This window comes from Peromyscus maniculatus, chromosome X (genome assembly GCF_049852395.1).
Source record: "Peromyscus maniculatus bairdii isolate BWxNUB_F1_BW_parent chromosome X, HU_Pman_BW_mat_3.1, whole genome shotgun sequence".
In the NCBI taxonomy this organism is placed as follows: Eukaryota; Metazoa; Chordata; class Mammalia; order Rodentia; family Cricetidae; genus Peromyscus; species Peromyscus maniculatus.
The window spans coordinates 113,400,176-113,426,783 of record NC_134875.1 but is presented as its reverse complement, the minus strand read 5'-3'; the positions used below and the strand labels follow the sequence as shown (position 1 = coordinate 113,426,783).

The 26,608-nt window shown below is 42.9% G+C and overlaps 1 protein-coding gene across 5 annotated transcripts in view; it reads right to left on the bottom strand.

Moving 5' to 3' along the window:
* Positions 1–26,608, bottom strand: part of Scml2 (Scm polycomb group protein like 2) — a 245,418-nt gene that overhangs the window by 154,663 nt on the left and 64,147 nt on the right. For all 5 annotated transcript variants that reach the window (XM_076562544.1, XM_076562546.1, XM_076562547.1 and 2 more), the window contains 2 exons: positions 21,189–21,272; positions 11,219–11,299 (listed from right to left, as the gene is read on the bottom strand). In XM_076562544.1, coding sequence (XP_076418659.1) covers positions 11,219–11,299; positions 21,189–21,272 — 165 coding nt within the window. The remainder of the gene's footprint in view (positions 1–11,218; positions 11,300–21,188; positions 21,273–26,608) is intronic.

Here is a 26,608-nt window from a genome sequence, read left to right as displayed (position 1 = left end):
TTCTCAACCGGTTAAAAGATTTCAATGGAGGGTCCTCCCACAGGGAATGTTGAATAGCCCAACTCTGTGCCAATATTTTGTACAACAGCCATTGGAAGTGATACGTAAAAAATTTCCTAAATCTATAATTTATCATTATATGGACAATATTTTACTAGCTGACTCAAATGCAGATACCTTAGAAATAATGTTTGAAGAAGTAAAGAAAATTTTGCCTCGCTGGGGATTACAAATTGCTCCTGAAAAGATACAAAGAGGAGATTCTATTAATTATTTAGGATATAAAATAGAGCTACAAAAAATTAGACCCCAAAAGGTGCAAATTCGGAGAGATAGACTACAGACTCTTAATGACTTTCAAAGATTATTTGGAGATATTTCTCATCTACGAACTATTGTTGGGGTAAAAAATGATGAACTGACTAATTTGTTCAAAACCTTAGAAGGTGACAAGGACTTAAATAGTCCAAGAGAATTATCACCTGAAGCTGAGAAAGAATTAGCATTGGTAGAAAAGAAAGTGCATGAAGGACACGTGAATCGTATTGATCCAAAGCTGGATTGCATTTTGGTTATCTTACCTTCTAGGCGTTCTCCTACTGGAATATTAATGCAGAGGGAAGATATTATATTGGAATGGATATTTTTACCAAATAAACCAAATAAAAAATTAAAAACTTATGTGGAAAAAATCTCTGACTTGATTTACAAAGGAAAATTGAGACTTCGTCAATTAGCAGGCATAGACCCAGCAGAAATTGTCGTACCATTAACTAAGGAGGACATTGAAAAATTATGGACAGAAAGTGAACCTTGGCAAAGAGCTTGCAGTAATTTTTTGGGAGAAATTAACAGCAAATATCCCAAAAGCAATAGAATTGATCTTATAAAGAGAGCTGAATGGATCTTGCCTCGAATTGTACGGCAAAAACCCATATCTGGAGTTCGTACATTTTATACAGATGCCAACAAAGAAGGAAAGGCAGGTTACAAATCAGAAAATTTAAGTAAAGTGGTTCAAAGTCCGTATAATTCAGTGCAAAAATCAGAATTGTATGCTATTCTGTTGGTATTAATGGATTTTTCAGAACCTCTCAACATAGTAACTGACTCTCAGTATGCTGAAAGAGTGGTGTTACATATTGAGACTGCAGAATTTATCCCTGATGCTTCAGAATTAACTTCACTATTTATTCAATTACAAGATACAATCAGGAAAAGGAATCATCCTTTATATATAACTCACATTCGATCCCATACTGGTCTGCCAGGCCCTCTAGCACAAGGCAATGAAGAGATTGATAAATTATTGATAGGAAATGTGCTGGAGGCCTCAGAATTTCATAAAAAACATCACGTTAATAGTAAAGGTTTAAAAAAGGATTTTTCCATAACCTGGCAACAAGCCAAAGAAATAATAAAGAAATGTCCTACTTGTTCCTTCTACAATCAGACGCCATTACCAGCAGGATGTAACCCAAAGGGTACTCAGAGAAATGAAATCTGGCAGATGGACGTGTTTCACTTTGCAGAATTTGGAAAATTGAAATATGTACACCACACTATCGATACTTATTCAGGATTTCAATGGGCAACTGCTTTGAGTTCTGAAAAAGCTGATTCTGTAATCACTCATTTGCTAGAAGTTATGGCCATCATGGGTATACCTGCACAAATCAAAACTGACAATGCTCCATCATATGTCTCTGTTAAAATGAAACAGTTTTTTGCTTATTACAATATAAAGCATATTACAGGCATACCACATAATCCTACAGGTCAAGCAGTTATAGAAAGATCAAACAGAACTCTAAAGGATATGCTAAATAAACAGAAATGGGTAACAAAAACCCCCAGAAATAGACTGCATAATGCTCTTCTAACTTTGAATTTTCTGAATGCCAATGAGAAAGGAACAACAGCTGCAGAGAGACATTGGATAATAGAAAAAACTACAGAATTAAATCAGCCTATATACTTTAAGGATGTGCTGACCTCAGAATGGAAACCAGGGTATGTATTACATTGGGGACGTGGTTTTGCTTTTGTTTCTACAGGAGAAGATAAGCTGTGGGTACCATCAAAATTGATAAAGGTTCGATTTGAACAAGAGAGACCTCTTAATTAGAGGAGGTGATAGTTCATCAACCAGCATGAACATCCAATTTAAACTAACTTGTATCAATAAAACATGCCTTTTCATTTCATCAGATAATAACTTGCCAAAAAGGAACATCCCCAAAATTAGTCTTGGGGAAAGGTTTTTGTTTTTGTCTTTTAGGAGAATGAAGGTTAAGGAATCTGAAGAACACTGGACAAATGAGACAACTGAAGAAAAGGGACAAATCATCTATCCCAAGAAACAGAGTGAAACGGTGTATGGGTATATATTATCTAAAAAAATTTTATGTCTTCCTAAATGTTTGTTTCTGCTTTTCTCTAAAGATTTAACACTCTTGGTTTTCTAATAGTCCCAGTTCAATTAAAATTTAAAGCTGACTTTGGAGTTGGAGAATGGCTCTCTCCTTCTTTAAAATCAAGCATGTTGTTAAAAGGAAAATGCAAACTCCCTGTATCATGCCAGAATAAGAGCCATCTTCTGCTATGGTACAGGACAAAAGCAAAATTAATTAAGGGACTATTCTATTACTAATCTCAACTCTTTGATTCTATTCTGATTCTTTAAACTTTTCTCAAAGTATAAATTTTATATCAAAATTTACAAGATTAATATATATATATACATTTTAAACTTTGTTAAGATATGAATGGTCACATAGAGTACTAACTAATTCTAGAAAAAAGGCTAGCTGCATATATATGTTTTTGTGTTCGAGTCTCTTATCAGTTTTCTGCAGGAAATCACGGCCAGGCCTAATATCAACTGAAGTCTCCAGAAAGAAGATGGGGCCCCACAACAACAACAATTCCACGTGGACGATAATAATATCATTAAGCTGACAAACATCATCCACAGATCAGCTTTGAACTACAAGGTGCTCAGAGCAATTTTGAGATGACTAGCTGAGATGATCCAGTCTCAAAGACTACTTGAATAAGGACTTGAGATAAACCCTGAACTTTGGCATTATACACAGACTGGATAGTGAAGGATATAGTTACCTCTCTTAGAATTTGACAATTAACCTAAAATTTTTCTTTCAGGATAAAGAAAACTTCGCCCATACCCAGCAGGAAGCAATTTTAAGAATACGACGCCCACATTCCCAAAGAGGTGGTGTGGGGCGGGTGGTTTTTTGGTCTTTTTAATGGGTTCTGGGTCTGGGATAATTTTCAGTATTTAGGGGGGTTGGTTACAAGTTATTGTCAAGGGTTAGGAAAAAGGCTAAGCAAAGGAGATTAGATTTAAGGTTCTTGTTTAAAAAAAAAAAAGAAAGTAAGAAAAAAAAGAAAGAAAAGAGAAAGACAATTACTAGTTTTAAATACTTTACATTGGATTGAATTGTTTTATATTGTACACAAATTTGAAACTGATATTGTTAGAAAATGCTATATGTATATTTCTAATTGTATTTATTCCATCCATTTAACAATGTAATGCAAATTTCTGATCCTTGAATGTTATTATTATCAACTATTAGGATATAAAGAAATGAAAGCTAGTAGTTAGACATTATCATAGAACTTGTAGTCATATTGGATATGTTTTAAAAATTGAGCAGAGATGTTTTAGACAGGTCATCTTCAAACCCTTCAGAGATCTACAGAATATGGCATTTAAAATGTTTTAATAACTTAGAAAATTTTTCTTTTTTGAGACATGTCGGCTCCTGGCAGTACCAATCTACTTTAGAGAAAATATGGGCATTGAAGAAACTGCATATGGAGTCAACTTTCATTCTGGCAAAAGTTAGCCACTGGACAACAAAGTATCCTCGAATCAACAGGACAAAATGGACAGACAGATCACGAAACAAGGGACTACTGATTCTTGCCAAAACAAGTGTGGTTATGGCTTTATCAAAAGGCATCTTCTGAGGCCAGGACAATATGGCCCCATCCCTGAAGTGGCCTTCGCATCCGGAAAAGGTACGGTGCCCTTTTCTTCGAAGGCAGCTTAACAGGCAGAAGGCCGATGGATTCTGTTGTACAATGGAACAGCAGCTGAAAGCTCATGCCTCTCAAAAGTAGACTGGCATTTAATAGAGGGATGTGGAGAAGAAGGGGATGCTGAGATGAAGCCATATATACACAGCCAAGAAGAATGGACAGCTGAATTAAAAAACTGTCAACAATTTCCAGAATTTAAAATCCTGAATCATGACAGGACACTAGTGGAATTCAGGTGTTTCTGGTACGTGGACTGCTCTCACCCAATGTGAGGTTGAACTGTTGACCTTGTGTACATCCTACTTCACAAATGAGTCTGTCAGATACACTAAGCCTATAGGCTGAAGATGATGCCCCAACACTGCGGAGAAACCTCAGGTGACTGCCCAGGCAGCTGGCTGTTTCTGTCAACTCACAAAATTTTTTTGGAAGTTGCTTGCATGCACTTCCTGTTTTTATTTTTGTTAGCTAATATTATTCCCTTCTTGGGTCTCTGAGGGAGTTGAAGATTAGTTAGTTATGGTTGAAGATTAGTTAGTTATAGTTGAAAATTAATTAGGATAGAAAGTACATTAGATACATCTTGGAATTATCAAAATAGGATAGATAATGGAATTATTTTCTCTGATTCGTCAAATACCTGTTTAGGTATTTATTACTTGTATATATTGTATATAGTTATTGTACTTTTGTATATAGTTTTTCTTTTGTTAGTCATAACCTTTTGCTTTTTTTCTTTTTATTAAAATAGAAAAGGGGAAATGTGGTGGTAATCTAATTGTATTGAAATATTATTTTGATTTGTACTGAAATATTAATTTGATTGTATGTTAATAAATAAAGTTGTCTGGGGGTCAGAGCTATTAGAGCCATAGCAAGAGTGTGGCGGTGGTGGCACACGCCTTTAATCCCATAGATATCTGTGTGTTCAGGGTCAGAGCTATTAGAGCCATAGCAAGAGTGTGGCGGTGGTGGCACACGCCTTTAATCCCATAAGATCTCTGTGTGTTCAGGGATACAGCCAGCATTGGAGACATATGCCTTTAAGACCTAGGGGGCTGTACATTCAGACAGTGACGAGGCAGTCATGTGTTTGGGTTTACAACCAATGAGAAGGCAGAACAACATACTTTAAAAATACGAACCGAGAGGAAGTAGGTCTCTTTTCGCGAAGCTGGGACAGCAGGAGGAAGGGTGAGATTTTAGCTCTGAGCTCTGACCTCTCGGCTGTCTCTTTTACATTGTTTCTGTGTTTCTTATTTAATAAGACGGTTGGTTACATCTACACACATCTACAATCCCACTACTAGGGAGGAAGCAGAAGTTGTTATCATGTTGTACCTCAGGTTAGCAGAGCACAGGTACCAGTTTCCAGGTCATACTATCTTAGAAAAACAAAAAGGCCATTTCAAATCCCAGCACTCAGGCGGAAGAGGTATGGGGATATCTCTCAGTTCGAGACCAGCCTGGACTACAAAGAAAGCTCAAGAACAACCAAAACTGTGACACTGAGAATCCATGCTGTGTAAATAAAAAATTCTAAAAATATTTTCCAGAGTGGACAGGATACAACACTCCTGACATCACAGCATTGTAGACACAGTGACAAGATTATCCAGATCCTCAGTCCATGAAAGGACACAATAAGACAATCAATGTCACATTTAAGCAATTTGAAGCCTGATCTGGGTAATTTAGAAAGACCTTGATTCAAAATTAAAATGTTAATAAAACAGGACCTTAACTCAGCCAAGCATGTAAGAGTAACTCAGAAGAAACTATAAACCTATCTAAAAAAATGAGAGCCTCACGTGGGTAATCTCATAATGTGCTTGGTATAAAAATGGGTAAATAGGTTGAAACCTAAACCTTACATTGTGGATTGAAAGAACCAGCTCCAGAAAGCTGTTCTTGTGAATCTATTGCTGCAGTAAGTACAAGCGATTACCTTCCAAGGGACACAGACCTGAAATGGCAACACAAAACACACACGTTCTCACATGTACAGAAAATATGTAAGCATACACGCACACATGCACAGAAAGAGAGAGAGACAGAGAGAGAGAGACAGAGAGAGAGAGAAACAGAGTGGGGGAGGGAATGAACACAAAACTAAGAGATTCATCATTCATGAGAATTCCTCTCAAGACACCACCACAATCTAAGGCTATGTGAAATCTACACTGAAAAACTTTACACCTGGCACTACCCAGTGATGGACATAAGAACACAGATCAAACTAATCCTTTACATATTGTTCTAAGTGGAAACTAACAGACTATTAACACCTTTTTCCCCAGATTCGTCAACTGCAACAGGTATACACTCCCCTCCACACGACTTCCTCCCCCAAAATAGAGAGATATAAGGACAGGGACAAATGTGGAGAAAATCAGAGGTTAAAAGGAAAAGAAAAGTGAGAAAGGAGCTGCAAAGGGACTGGAAGGGGAGAGGAAGTTGGAAATGGAGACATGAATCAGAAAGGAAGGAAAGCATAGGAAAGAGGAAATGGTCTGGGGAAGCAGAGAAGAACTGAGAAAGTGGGGACTGAACCTAAAAAAGAACAGGGGTTCAGAAGAGAGAGAGAGCAAAAGGAAAGGGGAAAGAGAACTAAAGAGGACAGGGGACACAGGGTTGCAAAGGACTAAGTGTTAGGACAAGAAAAAATTTAAAGCAGAACGGGTTAGGAATGGGTAGAAATGGCAGACGAGAAAAAGAAATTTTAAAGGGTTGCAAAGAAGAAAGAGCACAGAGGAGAAAATGGTACAGAAAGGAGTTGGAGAACTGGAACAAAGGGAAAGGAATGGAAAAGGAGAAGAGGTAGGAAATGCATGGGAAGGAGCCAGGTCATGGGAACAGGGAAACGAACCTGGAAAGGCAAAAGTGGTGATGGTTGGGGAAAAGAGGACAGGGGTGGGGCACGTGGACAGGGGTTAGGGGTTTCACAACGGAGGCTGTGGTGGAAAAGAGAGGGGACAGAACAGAAGGGACCAGGTAAAAGGGTACTAAAGAGGTGCAGGATGAAAAAGATAGAAATGGGTATTGTTAAGTGGAGAAAGAAAGATGGAGGGACAGACTAGGGGTTGTCAGGAGAAAGCAGGGGAGAGGGGGAAGGAGGGGCACACAGGGAGAGAGGAGAAAGGGTTGGGCAGGGAGAAAGCACATTGGAGGCAGATAAATGGTGGGGAGTGGACCATAATGACACAGGGGACAGAGGAAGACCTGGGAAGGAGGGGAGCTTGGAATTAGCTATAGTGGAAGGGAGGGGTGAAAGGCGTGAGGAAGGGGTTGGAAAGAGAGAAAAGGGGAAAGGAGGTTGGATAGGAGAAAGGAGGTAAAGAAGTCCCTCCCGAAACGTCCCACCAATCAGCAAAGACGTTTAAAAACTGCCTGGACAGAGTCTACTGGGTTAATCTCAGTCCTCGGGGGAGCCGTTGCCATGGAGGTGGTGGGAATTGGGGGTACAATGGGGGAAGGGGGGGACGGGAGGGGGAGAACAAGGGAATCCGTGGCTGATATGTAGAAATGAATGGTATTGTAGAAGAAAAAAGAAAAAATAATAATATATTCATAGAAAAAAAAAAACTACCGAGAACGGAAAGAATGGGGCTAAACCACTCAAATCTATAATAAAAATCGACTAGGGAAGGATTCCCACCGAATGCAACCCCGGGGTCTAACGGAAAAGGAAAGGACTCGAACGTTCCAGAAAGCCCTCAACGGGCCACGCTTAAGTGAGACGACGCCTGAGGAGAAACGGGGGCCTTGGGGTGGAGGAACCCCGAGAAACAAGTCTACTCACTGCCATGGTGAGCAGAGGGCTCCACTGGGCCGATGTCAGCACTCGGCATCCAAGGAGAGGGCCCACAACTCTGAAAAAGGCCACAAGCCGGCCGCGAAAGCCCCGAAAAGGCCTCAGCGCCTAGGCGCCACAGATGCCGGCCCCACGGCCCACACTGTCCACCACACACCAGGGCATTCTGGGAACCGGAAGTGAGCAACCTTCTACAGCGCCCCCTACGGGAAGGGCGGCACAGACAGCCTGCGGCCCGGGGCCACGGCCTGCTTTGCAGAAGCTGGCCCCTCCGCTTACTATGGAGAGGGAAATGGAGGAGGAGTTGGATCTCAGCCCCAATACTCACCTGACTTTCGGGTAGCAGGGATCCTACAAGAACTCACACAGGATTTATAACTGAGCCATGAGTGCAAAGCACAGAAGAGTGCTTTAACGGAGACTGCACCGGAAGGAATTGCCCTATCTCTTCTCCTGGGGCTTTTCTAGGAGGATCACCCTACTTCCCAGGGGCCTTTAACATAGGGAAAGGGCTGTGATGGGGGGGCGCTTGTCTAGGAAAAGAAAGTATTTGCAAAGAGGCAGGAAGAAAAAGGGGTACTTTGCAAAAGTGGGGGTAAGTCTCAGGGGGAGGTGTTCGTGGCTACAGGGGAGAGGGCGCGGAGAGGAAAAGGTCGAGAAAGGGATAAAGGTATGGAAAGTGGAGAAATCTCTGAACAGGGAAGAAGAGGCTTAGGAAGGCACAAAGGGTGGGAACTTGGAAAAGCATGGGGGAAGGGGAAAAGGGGAAGGGATCAGACAGAGAAGAGGCACAAAAGGAAGAAGAGGGCTTGGGAATGGGAAAGAGGTGGCAGGGAGTAAAAGGGTGGGAAATGAGGAAAGGACTGTGTAAGGAGAAATGGGAGCGATTTTTAAAATGGAAATCTGGCCAGGATGCCAGCACAGGACTTTAATCCCAGGCCTCCTGGAGCAGAAATAGGAGATTCTCTTAACTCCAGACCACCCTGGTCTACACAACGAAATCCACGTAACAGAAGCACGTGGACAGAGCCTATCTCTATGGCAAACAAAAATAACAACATTAATCGTATTAATCCCGGCGGTGAAAATAATAACATCAATATCATTTACAACAGCAACAAAATAACAGAAGACCACTGCAGGCCGAAAAGGCAAAGAGGGTTTAGAAAGGGGAAAATTGGTGTATGAAGGTTCTCCTGCCTTGAAATGGGAAAATGGTTTAGAGTTCTGTACATGGGAAGAGAGAAATACAATGACAATCGGGGGTAGGGGTGTGGGGGGCTAAAAACTGGTGAAGGAAAGAAAGGACCTGGGTTTACAATAGAGAGAGGCAGCAGGGAATGGGGAAATGGGTGTAATGGTGGAAGGGAAAAAGCAGAATGGCCAGAAGTCTTGGGGGATGAAATAGGGGAAGGGAGGAGTTACAAGAAGAGGCAGGAAAGGAGGAGAGGCAGGGCAAAAAGACACAGGAGTTGGACAAGGCAATAGGCAAAAAGAAAGGATGGGAAGGGGATGCAGAAGAGGAGGGGAAGGAAAGACAATGTGGAGGACCAAAGGTTACAGAGGGAAAAGGAAAAGACACTGAAAACACAAAATCAGGAGAGAAATTCAACCCCTGCTGGCCAATGCCACACAGCCCTTGGGAGGCAGCCATCAGGAGGTAAAACAGAAAGACATCAATTCTGGACAGACAGGACGAATGAGCCAATGAACACCTGAAAGAACCAACCAATGATGACACACAATGGGTGTCACCGGGACAAGGGGTTTCATTAAGCATACTAAGCTGTGAAAATGACTTAAACGGAGGAGATACACACCTGTGACACTGTCAAAGAAGCAGATATTCAAAATAATCGCCTACAATAAGCTCTCCAATCGGCAAAACTGAATAGTCTGACAGCACTAAGATTTGACAACGATGCAGACCAACAGATTCTTTTGCATATTCTTCTCTGGGAACAACTGAACCTTGCTTTAGAATCCATTTAGCCCTATGTGACACAAGGGATAGTCAGTCACTCGTAGATTCAGCTCTCAGACACGGTCACATGGGATTTCTATGGTCAGGTGCCTCTTCTCAAGGCAGCAAGTGACAGAAATAACAAACCTCTACAAATTGCCACAAATCCACCTCACAAAAGGGTTTTTTACAATCAAAGTAGGCATGCGTTCTCCGGACAGTATCTTTGTTAAGGCTGTTTCTCAACGTGAATAAATTACAGACAGGACACCAACTAAGGATGATTCTGTACAGGTCCACATGATCTAAATGCATGTGAATGCAAATATCTGAAACAGCATTCTCTCATTTCTACAAAGACACCATCTCACTGAAAGGAGGAATGGATATGATCTGGGACTAGCCAGGCAGACCTGTACTCCAGCCAGCTGTTTGAGAGTTGGAGGAGAGCACATCTATACTTCCAAACCTACCTAGTGACACAACAGTCATAAAGCTGGCCTAGGGCACAGCCAAGAATACGTTTCCTCACAAAAAAAGTCCTGAAAACCCTAGAGTAGGTTAGAGGATTTTAAGGGCTAGGTCTCTCTGCAGATTTCCCTGGGGCCCTGATGGATGAAGAAATAACTTCGTTTCTTGTCTACAAACTGCTACATGCTATAAGGTTAAGAGCCTTTTTTGGTGTTTTCAATCCTGTAATATATATACATATATATGTATATATAGAAAATATACATATATTAATGATATATACATATATCTAATGCATACATGTGTGTATATGTTTATATGTACGTATAGATTCACTGTCCTTGTCCTCTGAGGCATCCTGAAGCAAGAAAAATTTAAGACCTTAAGCTGCATCCTTACCCCCAGTCCCTTTCCTCGCTGTTGTTTAGAATTTTGATTTTTTTACTGTGTACTCCTGTTTGATATCGATTATAATGACCAGATTTCTGAGGGTACCGGACGACAATCAAATCATGTTCATACTGTTGGTCTGGACAATCTTGTGTCTACACAGACATCACAAAACCCATCAATATGAAACTCATTTGACCCTGTTATTAAATATTTTCTCTTTATAGTCTCAACTATACGACGTTCCCATGTCTTTAAAGTTACTGAAAGGTTTGCAGGGAAGCCGAGGCAGGCAGATTTCTCAAATGAAAGCAAAGACTCTAAGTGCTTCAGCAATACACCACAAGAACCTGTCCACAACAGCAAAAGCAGCACGTGAGGGAAGAGAAAGAGCTCCTTAGAATCCTCCTGTCCTATGGTATTTTACTCCCAAGCCCTCTGCCTCTTCCTCCAGGCAGTCCCTCTGGCCTGCCTTCTCTTATTTTTGTCAATATCACGGCCATACTTACTCCTCCTTCTCCGAAACTCTGGGGTCCATGTTCAGGAATCAGTTGTCCTAGATCAGCAGGTGGTTCTCCAGTGACAGGTTGCTGAGAAAGAGATGACCAGGGGATGAGAAGTTAGAGAAGATAGGAAAGCTTGGGATCAGGCATGCTTACACAAGCTGACTGCCGATGGAAGCAAGCACCAGGTCATTAGGAAACGCTGCATCCTATATACAGGTTTCACAAAAGGTTAAAGGGGACAGGATCAGAAAAAAAACTCATACAAGTGGACCAAGTCAGCAGGAAGTCAATCAAGCAACGATGCACAAACGTTAATACCCAGCAGCTCCAGTGAGACCCAAACTGAGCAGACAGAGGCCATAGCAATGATAAGCACAGCCTGTCCAGGTGGAAGGACCTGGGGTCTCAGGATCCCAAGATACCGCCCCCGTGAGGGCCTCACTCCAGGCCTTTACTGGCCTTGTGAAGCATGTTCCTGGATTTAGACCAGGAATTAAGAACCTTCTCCACACATCTGTGCCTCAGAGGAAGCCCCAGACAAGTCAGGAGCAACAACAGGATCTTAAGACTAAACATCTAATAAAATACAACAGAAATATTCATAAAGCAACTGAAATCTGGGAGTTCAAGAGGCAAAGGAGGCAGAGCCCAGAGTTGAAAGGTTGGCCATCTCTGGAGCACAAGGAAATGGATGGATGTCCACGCATACGTACATCCATCCTTAGGCACGTTTTAAGCACCCAGAGAAGGCATAAGATAGTTGCTGTGAACGACCACACTCTCAAAACAGCTTCTTTGTAGTAGACATTGACACCGGTGTAAAACAAAATGACACTGGATACAACATGAGAAGTGGAAACAAAGTGAAGCTCTCATTAATCCATGCCATCTAAACTGAGCACAAACCATAAATCTGGGGATCTCAAAGGACCCTGTATCCCAGAAATAGGGAAGGCTGATGAAGGAAGATGCCTTAAGCCCAGGAATTTAAGGCCTGGACTGGGAAACCTCAAGAGCCCTGCTCTCAAGGACAAATAAAGGGCCATAGTTTTCAGGTCACACAGGGAGCTATGAAGGGCCTCACACTCTAGAGGCACTCCTTATCCAAAATCCAACCACTTGAAATATTCGCTCACCCCCCTGACCATTTCCCCAGAGTTCTGAACAATCCTATGTCTTTGCACTGTCTTCTCTACTTCTTAAGCCCTGACTTTCTTGGAAACAGGACAAGTTCTTTCAGGATAATAAAGGTGATAACTGTTTCTATTTTCAAGAGGAAATCTCCTGCTTCCACGGTGTATTCATTTACAAACCTAACCAATCATAAGACATAGGTAACACACAGTCACAGATTTTAAGAGCAAGGCATACGAAAACCCTGACAAACACCACTCTCCTACCCAAAACTAATAGGCTGATACACAGAAGACAGCAAAACCGGAAGAAAAGAAAGGAAAGAAGATTTAAAATAAGAAGTCAAGATATAGGTGTGTAAGCAGGTACCACTGGCATGATTCTTTACAACATCCCTTGTATGGCCAAAGATGACTAGGAAATAAGTAAGGCCTCAAACGAATGAGCCAACTCTCTGTCAAACTCACAAAACAGACAGAACAAACGCAGGAAGACAAGGACAACTCAGAATGAGACTGTCAAAGAAACGAAGAGCTCACACCAGACACCAACAGTAGACAGAGTAAAACCTGACTCTTGTCCTCCCGACCTCCCTGACAAAGGACTAAACTTAAACATCTGTAGAGCAAGGCTTCCGACCCCACAGGTGGAAGTTTCAGCATGTCGTTTAAGGTATACTATGGTAGAGAGAAAAAAAGCACGAGAACAGAATTGATTGTCATGGCACTTGCGGGCTCCCGAAAGCTGTTGGGTCCCTGTTTTAAGATCAGGGCCTGGAGAGGGCGAGGGGAAATGGCCACACAGCCTAGTGAGTGCTCTGTCAGGGCATCAGTTGAGCCTTATTCAAAGTACCACCTAGGGAGACAACCTGTCAACTGACTGCCCCCAGGCACCAAGAGGCAGGGGGACACACAAAGACCTCCAGCAGACCTAGGCTTGGCTACAGGCTCATTCACAGGGAACCCAGAACACATCATGGAAGAGATCCATTCCTTTCCTTCTCGACACCAGAGCCTGCTGTGGGATGTTCTGTATGTCCTGTGGGAGCCCTTCTTGGGTTCCTTGTGGCGTTACCCAGCAGGTCCGCATAGAGGATGATTAGGACCATGGGCCTGAGTGCAGGTGTCTGAGATGATCTGCACTTGGCTATGCTGGGGGATGGTCTGTATGTCAAGTTGCTCTGATTGATCAATAAATAAAACCTGATCGGCTGTGGCTAGGCAGGAAGGATAGGCGGGACTAACAGAGAAGAGAAATAAAAGGACAGGAAGGCAGAAGGGCTGACTGCAGCCGCCTCATGACCAGCAGCATGTGAAGATGCTGGTGGGCCACCAGCCACGTGGCAAGGTATAGATTTATGGAAATGGACTAATTTAAGCTATAAGCACAGTTAGCAAGAAGCCTGCCAAGGCCATACAGTTTGTAAGCAATATAAGTCTCTGTGTTTACTTGGTTGGGTCTGAGCGTCTGTGGGACTGGCGGGGGACAAAGATTTGTCCTGACTGTGGGCAAGGCGGAAAACTCTAGCAACAAGAGCCACTAACCTGGTCCTAGGAGTTTGGGGTCTCACCTCTCCTTGTTTGCCTATTATCAGGGAAGGGAGGACAGCCTTACCTACCTCACCAGATTTAATTGTACTTTCAGTGTTACTTAATGAGAAAGATTTTCCAGCTAAGGTAGGAACTTTCATTCCATGTGCCTCACTCCAGACCTGTTAGCAGTGCTTCTCCTCCTCATACACACAGACAGGGCCCTGATCTCTGCCTTGTCCCTAGTTCCAAAGGCCTAATAATGAAAACAGGGGCCCTAAATAATCTGTCTCTGATAAAGCTGAAATAAGTTCTCATGGACCACAACCTTTTCTCTTCCCAGTTCCCTCTTCTAATTCACCCCTCAGCTAATGGCTACTTCGGAACACCACTGAACTGGAGTCCAGGGATCATCAAGCAAGAAACAATAACAGCTAAAAGGTATTTAAACCCCCAGACCTAAAAGTGTCTGGGTTCTACAAACCAGACTTTAATATGACCGTCTATTAATGTTAAATTCTCTCAACAATTGATCACCTGTTTCTCCTGGATGCTAAATTAGTGAACAGGTGCCTTAAATAATTTGTCTCTGATAAATCTTAAAAACATGTTCCAATCTCTCTGTCTCTCTCATGAACACTAGAGTACTAAACACTACCATGGTCACTAATTTTCTCATGGCTGCTTCTTAACATGTTCAAAATTTCTCCCAAGCCCCAGAAACTAGCTGAACTCCATCTGGACAGGTCCGATCTACTTCAGGCTTTCAAGGTCCCACCAGCAGCCATCCTGTCAGACACAATAGCAGCCAGGGTGCCAAGCCAAGAGGGATGGACGGCTCCAGAGGAGCAGGACAGCCCACCATCCCAGGACGCCTGTCTACTTCTCAAAAACCCCTTCCCTACAAGCCCCTAGGAGCCAAACAGTGCCCACCAAGTCAGCTGGAAGCAGTTTTTCTGGGAAAAACAACGCCCCTAATCCTATTCACTTGCTTTTTAGATTAAGCCAAAATTCTAGAATGTTAGGATCCTGCCCTCACTCCCGAACATGCACAGCTTGGGGTCTTGCATCTTATGTCATCAGGGGGTGCTGGTGATTATGTATCCGCCTTAAAAAGTCAGACAAGAGGCCCACCATGTGTCTCTCTGTCTCTCTCTGTCTCTCTGTCTCTCTCTCTGTCCTCTGTGCTCTCTCTGCTCTGTTCCTGCCAACGTTCATTCTCTCCAGGCCTGGATATCTTTCCTCCTATTGCATCCTTGCTTCTAAGAAAGCTCCTTATAATTCTGGTAGTCGTGGCCATGGCCTGTGACTTCTCCACTGGTAAACAGCGCCACCAAACATCACGTATACCTTTCAAGACCCACATCTACAATCCCACTACTAGGGAGGAAGCAGAAGTTGTTATCATGTTGTACCTCAGGTCAGCAGACCACAGGTACCAGTTTCCAGGTCATACTCTCTTAGAAAAACAAAAAGGCCATTTCAAATCCCAGCACTCAGGCGGAAGAGGCATGGGGATATCTCTCAGTTCGAGACCAGCCTGGACTACAAAGAAAGCTCAAGAACAACCAAAACTGTGACACTGAGAATCCATGCTGTGTAAATAAAAAATTCTAAAAATATTTTTCCAGAGTGGACAGGATACAACACTCCTGACATCACAGCATTGTAGACACAGTGACAAGATTATCCAGATCCTCAGTCCACGCAAGGACACAATAAGACAATCAATGTCACATTTAAGCAATTTGAAGCCTTATCTGGGTAATTTAGAATGACCTTGATTCAAAATTAAAATGTTAATAAAACAGGACCTTAACTCAGCCAAGCATGTAAGAGTAACTCAGAAGAAACTATAAACCTATCTAAAAATATCCGAGCCTCACCTGGGTAACCTCATAATGTGCTTGGTATAAAAATGGGTAAATAGGTTGAAACCTAATCCTTACATTGTGGATTGAAAGAACCAGCTCCAGAAAGCTGTTCTTGTGAATCTATTGCTGCAGTAAGTACAAGAGATTACCTTCCAAGGGACACAGACCTGAAATGGCAACACAAAACACACACGTTCTCACATGTACAGAAAATATGTAAGCATACACGCACACATGCACAGAAAGAGAGACAGACAGAGAGAGAGAGAGAGAGAGAGAGAGAGAGAGAGAGAGAGAGAGAGAGAGAGAGAAAGAAACAGAGTGGGGTAGGGAATGAACACAAAACTAAGAGATTCATCATTCATGAGAATGGCCTCTCAAGACACCACCACAATCTAAGGCTATGTGAAATCTACACTGAAACACTTTACACCTGGCACTACCCAGTGATGGACATAAGAACACAGATCAAACTAATCCTTTACATATTGTTCTAAGTGGAAACTAACAGACTATTAACACCTTTTTCCCCAGATTCGTCAACTGCAACAGGTATACACTCCCCTCCACACGACTTCCTCCCCCAAAATAGAAAGATATAAGGACAGGGACAAATGTGGAGAAAATCAGAGGTTAAAAGGAAAAGGAAAGTGAGAAAGGAGATGCAAAGGGACTGGAAGGGGAGAGGGAAGATGGAAATGGAGACATGAATCAGAAAGGAAGGAAAGTACAGGAAATAGGAAATGGTCTGGGGAAGCAGAGAAGAACTCAGAAAGTGGGGACGGAACCTAAAAAAGAACAGGGGTTCAGAAGAGAGAGAGCAAAAGGAAAGGGGAAAGAGAACTAAAGAGGACAGGGGACACAGGGTTGCAAAGGACTAAGTGTTAGGACAAGAAAAATTTTAAAGCAGAACGGGTTAGGAATGGGTAGAAATGGCAGACGAGAAAAAGAAATTTTAAAGGGTTGCAAAGAAGAAAGAGCACAGAGGAGAAAATGGTACAGAAAGGAGTTGGAGAACTGGAGCAAAGGGAAAGGAATGGAAAAGGAGAAGAGGTAGGAAATGCATGGGAAGGAGCCAGGTCATGGGAACAGGGAAACGAACCTGGAAAGGCAAAAGTGGTGATGGTTGGGGAAAAGAGGACAGGGGTGGGGCACGTGGACAGGGGTTAGGGGTTTCACAACGGAGGCTGTGGTGGAAAAGAGAAGGGACAGAACAGAAGGGACCAGGTAAAAGGGTACTAAAGAGGTGCAGGATGAAAAAGTTAGAAATGGGTATTGTTAAGTGGAGAAAGAAAGATGGACAACAGACTAGGGGTTGTCAGGAGAAAGCAGGGGAGAGGGGGAAGGAGGGGCACACAGGGAGAGAGGAGAGAGAAGGGGTTGGGCAGGGAGAAAGCACATTGGAGGCAGATAAATGGTAGGGAGTGGATCATAATGACACAGGGGACAGAGGAAGCCCTGGGAAGGAGGGGAGCTTGGAATTAGCTATAGTGGAAGGGAGGGGTGAAAGGCGTGAGGAAGGGGTTGGAAAGAGAGGAAAGGGGAAAGGAGGTTGGATAGGAGAAAGGAGGTAAAGAACTCCCTCCCCAAACGTCCCACCAATCAGCAAAGACGTTTAAAAACTGCCTGGACTGAGTCTACTGGGTTAATCTCAGTCCTCGGGGGAGCCGTTGCCATGGAGGTGGTGGGAATTGGGGGTAAGGTCGGCGGAAAGGGAGGGAGACGGGAGGGGGAGAACAAGGGAATCCGTGGCTGATATATAGAAATGAATGGTATTGTAAAAGAAAAAAGAAAAAAATAATAATATATTCAGAGAAAAACAAAAACTACCGAGAACGGAAAGAATGGGGCTAAACCACTCAAATCTGTAATAAAAATCGACTAGGGAAGGATTCCCACCGAATGCAACCCCTGGGTCTAACGGAAAAGGAAAGGACTCGAACGTTCCAGAAAGCCCTCAACGGGCCACGCTTAAGTGAGACGACGCCTGAGGAGAAACGGGGGCCTTGGGGTGGAGGAACCCCGAGAAACAAGTCTACTCACTGCCATGGTGAGCAGAGGGCTCCACTGGGCCGATGTCAGCACTCGGCATCCAAGGAGAGGGCCCACAACTCTGAGAAAGGCCACAAGCCGGCCGCGAAAGCCCCGAAAAGGCCTCAGCGCCTAGGCGCCACAGATGCCGGCCCCACGGCCCACACTGTCCACCAGACACCAGGGCATTCTGGGAACCGGAAGTGAGCAACCTTCTACAGCGCCCCCTACGGGAAGGGCGGCACAGACAGCCTGCGGCCCGGGGCCACGGCCTGCTTTGCAGAAGCTGGCCCCTCCAGCTTACTATGGAGAGGGAAATGGAGGAGGAGTTGGATCTCAGCCCCAATACTCACCTGACTTTCGGGTAGCAGGGATCCTACAAGAACTCACACAGGATTTATAACTGAGCCATGAGTGCAAAGCACAGAAGAGTGCTTTAACGGAGACTGCACGGGAAGGAATTGCCCTATCTCTTCTCCTGGGGCTTTTCTAGGAGGATCACCCTACTTCCCAGGGGCCTTTAACATAGGGAAAGGGCTGTGATGGGGGGGCGCTTGTCTAGGAAAAGAAAGTATTTGCAAAGAGGCAGGAAGAAAAAGGGGTACTTTGCAAAAGTGGGGGTAAGTCTCAGGGGGAGGTGTTCGTGGCTACAGGGGAGAGGGCGCGGAGAGGAAAAGGTCGAGAAAGGGATAAAGGTATGGAAAGTGGAGAAATCTCTGAACAGGGAGGAAGAGGCTTAGGAAGGCACAAAGGGTGGGAACTTGGAAAAGCATGGGGGAAGCGGAAAAGGGAAAGGGAAGGGATCAGACAGAGAAGAGGCACAAAAGGAAGAAGAGGGCTTGGGAATGGGAAAGAGGTGGCAGGGAGTAAAAGGGTGGGAAATGAGGAAAGGACTGTGAAAGGAGAAATGGGAGTGATTTTTAAAATGGAAATCTGGCCAGGATGCCAGCACAGGACTTTAATCCCAGGCCTCCTGGAGCAGAAATAGGAGATTCTCTTAACTCCAGACCACCCTGGTCTACACAACGAAATCCACGTAACAGAAGCACGTGGACAGAGCCTATATCTATGGCAAACAAAAATAATAATAATCGTAATAATCACGGCAGTGAAAATAATAACATCAATATCATTTACAACAACAACAACAACATAGCGGAAGACCACTGCAGGCCAAAAAGGCAAAGAGGGTTTAGAAAGGGGAATAGAGGTGTATGAAGGTTCTCCTGCCTTGAAAGGGGAAAATGGTTTAGAGTTCTGTACATGGGAAGAGAGAAAAACAATGACAATCGCGGGTGGGGGTGTGGGGGGCTAAAAACTGGTGAAGGAAAGAAAGGACCTGGGTTTACAATAGAGAGAGGCAGCAGGGAATGGGGGAATGGGTGTAATGGTGGAAGGGAAAAAGCAGAATGGCCAGAAGTCTTGGGGGACGAAATAGGGGAAGGGAGGAGTTACAAGAAGAGGCAGGAGAGGAGGAGAGGCAGGGCAAAAAGACACAGGAGTTGGACAAGGCAATAGGCAAAAAGAAAGGATGGGAAGGGGATGCAGAAGAGGAGGGGAAGGAAAGACAATGTGGAGGACCAAAGGTTACAGAGGGAAAAGGAAAAGACACTGAAAACACAAAATCAGGAGAGAAATTCAACCCCTGCTGGCCAATGCCACCCAGCCCTTGGGAGGCAGCCATCAGGAGGGAAAAAGGAAAGACATCAATTCTGGACAGACAGGACGAATGAGCCAATGAACACCTGAAAGAACCAACCAATGATGACACACAATGGGTGTCACCGGGACAAGGGGTTTCATTAAGCGTACTAAGCTGTGAAAATGACTTAAACGGAGGAGATACACACCTGTGACACTGTCAAAGAAGCAGATATTCAAAATAATCGCCTACAATAAGCTCTCCAATCGGCAAAACTGAATAGTCTGACAGCACTAAGATTTGACAACGATGCAGACCAACAGATTCTTTTGCATATTCTTCTCTGGGAAAAACTGAACCTTGCTTTAGAATCCATTTAGCCCTATGTGACACAAGGGATAGTCAGTCACTCGTAGATTCAGCTCTCAGACACGGTCACATGGGATTTCTATGGTCAGGTGCCTCTTCTCAAGGCAGCAAGTGACAGAAATAACAAACCTCTACAAATTGCCACAAATCCACCTCACAAAAGGGTTTTTTACAATCAAAGTAGGCATGCGTTCTCCGGACAGTATCTTTGTTAAGGCTGTTTCTCAACGTGAATAAATTACAGACAGGACACCAACTAAGGATGATTCTGTACAGGTCCACATGATCTAAATGCATGTGAATGCAAATATCTGAAACAGCATTCTCTCATTTCTACAAAGACACCATCTCACTGAAAGGAGGAATGGATATGATCTGGGACTAGCCAGGCAGACCTGTACTCCAGCCAGCTGTTTGAGAGTTGGAGGAGAGCACATCTATACTTCCAAACCTACCTAATGACATAACAGTCATAAAGCTGGCCTAGGGCACAGCCAAGAATACGTTTCAATGTCCAAAGTGGAAGGATGGAAAAGGATTCTGATTTTCCTCACAAAAAAGTCCCAAAAACCCAGGACTAGGTTGGAGAATTTTAAGGGCAAGGTCTCTCTGGAGCTTTCGTTGGGGCTCTGATGGATGAAGAAATAACTTAGTTTCTTGTCTACAAACAGCTAATTGCTATTAAGGGTATGAGCCTTTTTTGGTGTTTTCAATCCTGTAATATATATACATATCTATATATATATATAGAAAATATACACATATTAATGATATATACATATATCTTATGCATACATGTGTGTATATGTTCATATGTACATATAGATTCACTGTCCTTGTCCTCTGAGGCATCCTGAAGCAAGAAAAATTTAAGACCTTAAGCTGCATCCTTACCCCCAGTCCCTTTCCTCGCTGTTGTTTAGAATTTTGATTTTTTTACTGTGTACTCCTGTTTGATATCGATTATAATGACCAGATTTCTGAGGGTACCGGATGACAATCAAATCATGTTCATACTGTTGGTCTGGACAATCTTGTGTCTACACAGACATCACAAAACCCATCAATATGAAACTCATTTGACCCTGTTATTAAATATTTTCTCTTTTTAGTCTCAGCTATACGACGTTCCCATGTCTTTAAAGTTACTGAAAGGTTTGCAGGGAAGCCAAGGCAGGCAGATTTCTCAAATGAAAGCAAAGACTCTAAGTGCTTCAGCAATACACCACAAGAACCTGTCCACAACAGCAAAAGCAGCACGTGAGGGAAGAGAAAGAGCTCCTTAGAATACTCCTGTCCTACGGTATTTTACTCCCAAGCCCTCTGCCTCTTCCTCCAGGCAGTCCCTCTGGCCTGCCTTCTCTTATTTGTGTCAATATCACGGCCATACTTACTCCTCCTCCTTCTCCCAAACTCTGGGGTCCATGTTCAGGAATCAGTTGTCCTAGATCAGCAGGTGGTTCTCCAGTGACAGGTTGCTGAGAAAGAGATGACCAGGGGATGAGAAGTTAGAGAAGATAGGAAAGCTTGGGATCAGGCATGCTTACACAAGCTGACTGCCGATGGAAGCACCATTTCATTAGGAAACGCTGCATCCTATATACAGGTTTCACAAAAGGCAAAAGGGGTCAGGGTCATAAAAAAAAAAAAGGAAAATCTCATACAAGGGGACCAAGTCAGCAGGAAGTCATTCAAGCAACGATGTACAAACATAACACACAGCAGCTCCAGTGGGACCCAAACTGAGCAGACAGAGGGCATAGGAATGATAAGCATAGCCTGTCTGGGTGGGAGGACCTGGGTTCTCAGGATCCAAAGATACAGCCCCCGTGAGGGCCTCACTCCGGCCATTACTGGCCTTGTGAAGCATGATCCTGGATTTAGACCAGGAATTAAGATCCTTCTCCACACATCTGTGACTCACAGGAAGCCCCAGACAAGTCAGGAGCAACAATAGGATGTTAAGACTAAACATCTAATAAAATACAACAGAAATAATTATAAAGGGCCTGAAATCCAGGAGTTCAAGAGGCAAAGGAGGCAGAGCCCAGGGTTCAAAGGTTGGCCATCTCTGGGGCACAATGAAAGAGATGGATGTCCACGCATACGTACATCCATCCTTAGGCACGTTTTAAGCACCCAGAGAAGGCATAAGATAGTTGCTCTAAGACCACACTCTCAAAACAGCTTCTTTGTAGTAGACATTGACACAGGTGTAAAACAAAATGACACTGGATACAACATGAGAAGTGGAAACAAAGTGAAGCTCTCATTAATCCATGCCATCTAAACTGAGCACAAACCAGAAATCTGGGGATCTCAAAGGACCCTGTATCCCAGAAATAGGGAAGGCTGATGAAGGAAGATGCCTTAAGCCCAGGAATTTAAGGCCTGGACTGGGAAACCTCAAGAGCCCTGCTCTCAAGGACAAATAAAGGGCCATAGTTTTCAGGTCACACAGGGAGCTATGAAGGGCCTCACACTCTAGAGGCACTCCTTATCCAAAATCCAACCACCTGAAATATTCTCTCATCCCCTGACCATTTCCCCAGAGTTCTGTACAATCCTATGTCTTTGCAACGTCTTCTCTCCTTCTTAAGCCCTGGCTTTCTTGGAAACAGGACAAGTTCTTTCAGGATAATAAAGGGGATATCTGTTTCTATTTTCGAGAGGAAAACGCCTGCTACCATGGTGTATTCACTTACAAACCTAACCAATCATAAGACATAGGTAACACACAGTCATAGGATTTAAGAGCAAGGCATACGAAAACCCTGACAAACACCACTCTCCTACCCAAAACTAATAGGCTGATACACAGAAGACAGCAAAACAGGAAGAAAAGAAAGGAAAGAAGATTTCCGAATAAGAAGTCAAGATATAGGTGGGTAAGCAGGTACCACTGGCATGATTCTTTACAACATCACTTGTGTGGCCAAAGATGACTAGGAAATAAGTAAGGCCTCAAACGAATGAGCCAACTCTCTGTCAAACTCACAAAACACAGACAGAACATACACAAGGAAGACAATAAGGACAACTCAGAGTGAGACTGTCAAAGAAATGAAGAGCTCACACCAGACACCAACAATAGACAGAGTAAAACCTGACTCTTGTCCTCCAGACCTCCACGACATAGGGCTAAAACTTAAACATCTGTAGAGCAAGGCTCCTGACCCCACAGTGTGGTGGTATTCTAATTGTACTGAAATGTGATTTTGATTGTATGTTAATAAATAAAGTTACCCGGGGGTCAGAGATATTAGAGCCATAGCAAGAGTGTGGCGGTGGTAGCACACGCCTTTAATCCCATAGATCTCTGTGTGTTCAGGGATACAGCCAGCATTAGAGACATATGCCTTTAAGACCTGGGGGGATGTACATACAGACAGTGACAAGGCAGTCACGTGCTTTTGTTTACAACCAATGAGAAGGCAGAACAAAATACTATAAAAAGATGGACAGACAGGACATAGCTCTCTTTCGAGAAGCTGGGACACCGCAGGAGGAAGGGTGAGATTTTAGCTCTGAGCTCTGACCTCTCAGCTTTCTCTTTTACATTGGTTCTGTGGTTCTTATTTAATAAGACTGTTGGTTACATCTACATCTGGCACCCAATGTGACAAGAATCCATTAAAAACCTGCTTGGCGGCAGGTCCACTTTCCTGCAAGGGCGGCAGGCTAGGCAGCCGGCTTCCTAGTCCAAGCGGCGGCCCCCTAATCCGAGCAGTTGGCTTCCTAGCCTGTGCCTAGGTCTGCTTGTCCTCAGGCCGGACTAACTGTGAGCTGCTTGCTTAAAGCCTGCTTGCTTAAAGCTGGTGCTACAAACAACTCAGACCTGCCCTGCCGAACAGGGCCCTGCCTGTAAAGCCAACGAACGTGGTCGGAGCTTAAGGAAGCCAGACCCAAGCCTTGACTCGGCACAAGAGGGAACACGTGGCTGAATTTAAGCTTTAGCCAGCTAAGCTTTCTTGTGCGTGTGTTCTCTGTCTCTGTCTCTCTCTGTCTCTCTGTCTCTGTCTCTCTCTCTCTCTCTCTCTCTCTCTCTGGATTTACACCTCGGACACTAGGTGGCTGTTTTGAAAATCCCCTTGGATTTCTAATGTTCTAGGAAGATATGGTAAGTCATAACATATCAGATATTTTAAAGGAAACTATCTAAAAGAGAATTTTTTTCCACATTAAAAAGAAAATGGGTTTTATGTGTACATTGGAAGAAAATTGGGTTTTGTTTGAAATTTTAGGCAGTCTGACAATGGAACAACTATATGAGAAGATTAATCTTTATCGAATTATGCAGTTTATTACCATGCTTATCCTCATTTTACTATTTAAAAAGATAGTCAATTTAAGTGCCAGGATGACAGCTTTAGAACAACTTGTTAAACCTGTAAAAATTCAGACAGAAGAAATTAACAGCAAAATAGTTTCAAGTTTGGATCATAAGGTTATAGAAAGAAAGCCTGTTTTCACACAGTCACCCTTAATTTATCCTGTAACCGTACAGCAGATGTCTGATCAAATGGCTACACAAAATATTTGGGCTCCAATTGAAATATTGGATTTAAAAAGGTTTAAGGAGGCAATAGTATCTTATGGCATGCATTCCCCATATGTAAAGCAAATGTTAAACTCTTGGTCAACATATAATAGGACTATACCACAAGACTAGTGGGACCTTGCACAAGCTGTTCTGGAAACCAGCCAGAGACTTCAATTTCTGACCTGGTTTAAGGATGAGGCTAAAAACATAGAAAAACAATGGAAGGATAAAGGAATACAAGTTTGCCAGGATCAGCTTATTGGAGAAGGCCAATATGCTTCAGTATAAACACAATGTTTATATGATGTCCAAACCCTAATTTTATGTCGAATGGCAGCCTTGAATGCATGGAATAGAGTTGAGGAACCAGGAAAAAAATCTGAGTCATTTACAAAGGTGATGCAAGGTCCAAAAGAGTCTTTTACATATTTTTTACAAAGACTGGCTTCAGCAGTAAAGAGAATGGTCTCAGATTCAGAAGCTAGTAAGGCAATAATTGAAGCTTTGGCATTTGAGAATGCGAATGCAGCATGAAAAAGAATAATCAGGCCATTTAGGGCAAGATCTGCACCTTTGGAAGATTGGATTAGAGACACAGTTAATGTAGAGGCTAATGAGCATGATGATATGTGGGTAGGAGAAGCAATTTCAAAAGGTTTGAGGAATGTTAGATGTTTTGGATGTGGAAAGCAAGGACATTTGAAAAGGGACTGTAAGCAGGTCATTCCTAGAAACAATGTTTCTTCAAGGAACAATGGCAACAGAATGCCCCTTCCTTCTGGAGTATGCAGAAGGTGTGGTAAGGGAAAACACTGGACCAACAAATGTAGATCAACAAAGGACAGACAGGGTAATCCTTTGCCTCAGTCTTCGGGAAACTCCCAGAGGGGCCTTATGCAGGCCCCCATTGGAAATCCAGTTCAAACCTTTCCTGCAGCCATAGAGGAAATCCCTGCTCTGAGCAATTAAATAAACAAATGCCTATTGGAATAAATCATGCTGGTCAGGATGATGAAACACAGAGGATAGAAAATTCAGGAGAAAACATAAATAAAATTTTTTGGCAAACTTCTATTAATGAACAAAGACCAAAATTAACGATAAAAATAAATGGTGTTTTGTTGTCTGGTCTGGTAGACACAGGTGCGGATGTTACCATAATTTCACCAGAATTTTGGCATCCAACTTGGCCTCTTCAGGAGGTAAACGTTCAACTGTTAGGAATTGGGACATTATCTCAGGTGAAACAGAGTGCAAGATGGCTCGAATGTATAGGTCCAGAAGGACAGAGAGGAAAATTAAAAACATATGTGGCTAACATAACTATGAACCTGTGGGGTCGAGACTTGTTGCAACAATGGAATACTCAGATTAACATCCCTCCATTCTGAAACAAATCATAAACTAGCACATGTTACTGAGAGAAATATTAGAAGATACTGTTCTAATGAGTGGTCACCAGCCATCCATATTATACAAGAACAGGGCACAATAACTGATGATCTTCCAAAGACACCAACAGCTCTACCTTTAAAATGGTTAACAGACAAGTCTGTATGGGTCCAGCAAGGGCCTTTAACAACAGAGAAACTCCAGGCTTTAGAAGAGCTGGTAGAAGAACAGTTAAATGTTCAGCATATTGAAGAATCAACCAGCCCTTGGAATTCTCCTGTATTTGTTATTAAAAAGAAATCTGGTAAATGGAGAATGGTAACAGACCTTAGAGCAATTAACAAAGTAATTCAGCCAATGGGCTCTCTACAATCTGAGATGCCTTTGCCTACTTTGTTACCAAAAGGATGGCCTCTCATAGTTATTGATTTAAAAGACTGTTTATTTTCAGTAGAAAAAAAAAGACAGAGAAAGATTTGCTTTTACAATGCCTACTTATAATAATTCTCAACCAGTTAAAAGATTTCAATGGAGGGTCCTCCCACAGGGAATGTTGAATAGCCCAACTCTGTGCCAATATTTTGTACAACAGCCATTGGAAGTGATACATAAAAAATTTCCTAAATCTATAATTTATCATTATATGGACGATATTTTACTAGCTGACTCAAATGCAGATACTTTAGAAAGAATGTTTGAAGAAGTAAAGAAAAATTTGCCTTGCTGGGAATTACAAATTGCTCCTGAAAAAATACAAAGAGGAGATTCTATTAATTATTTAGGATATAAAATAGAGCTACAAAAATTAGACCCCAAAAGGTGCAAATTAGGAGAGATAGACTACAGACTCTTAATGACTTTCAAAGATTATTTGGAGAT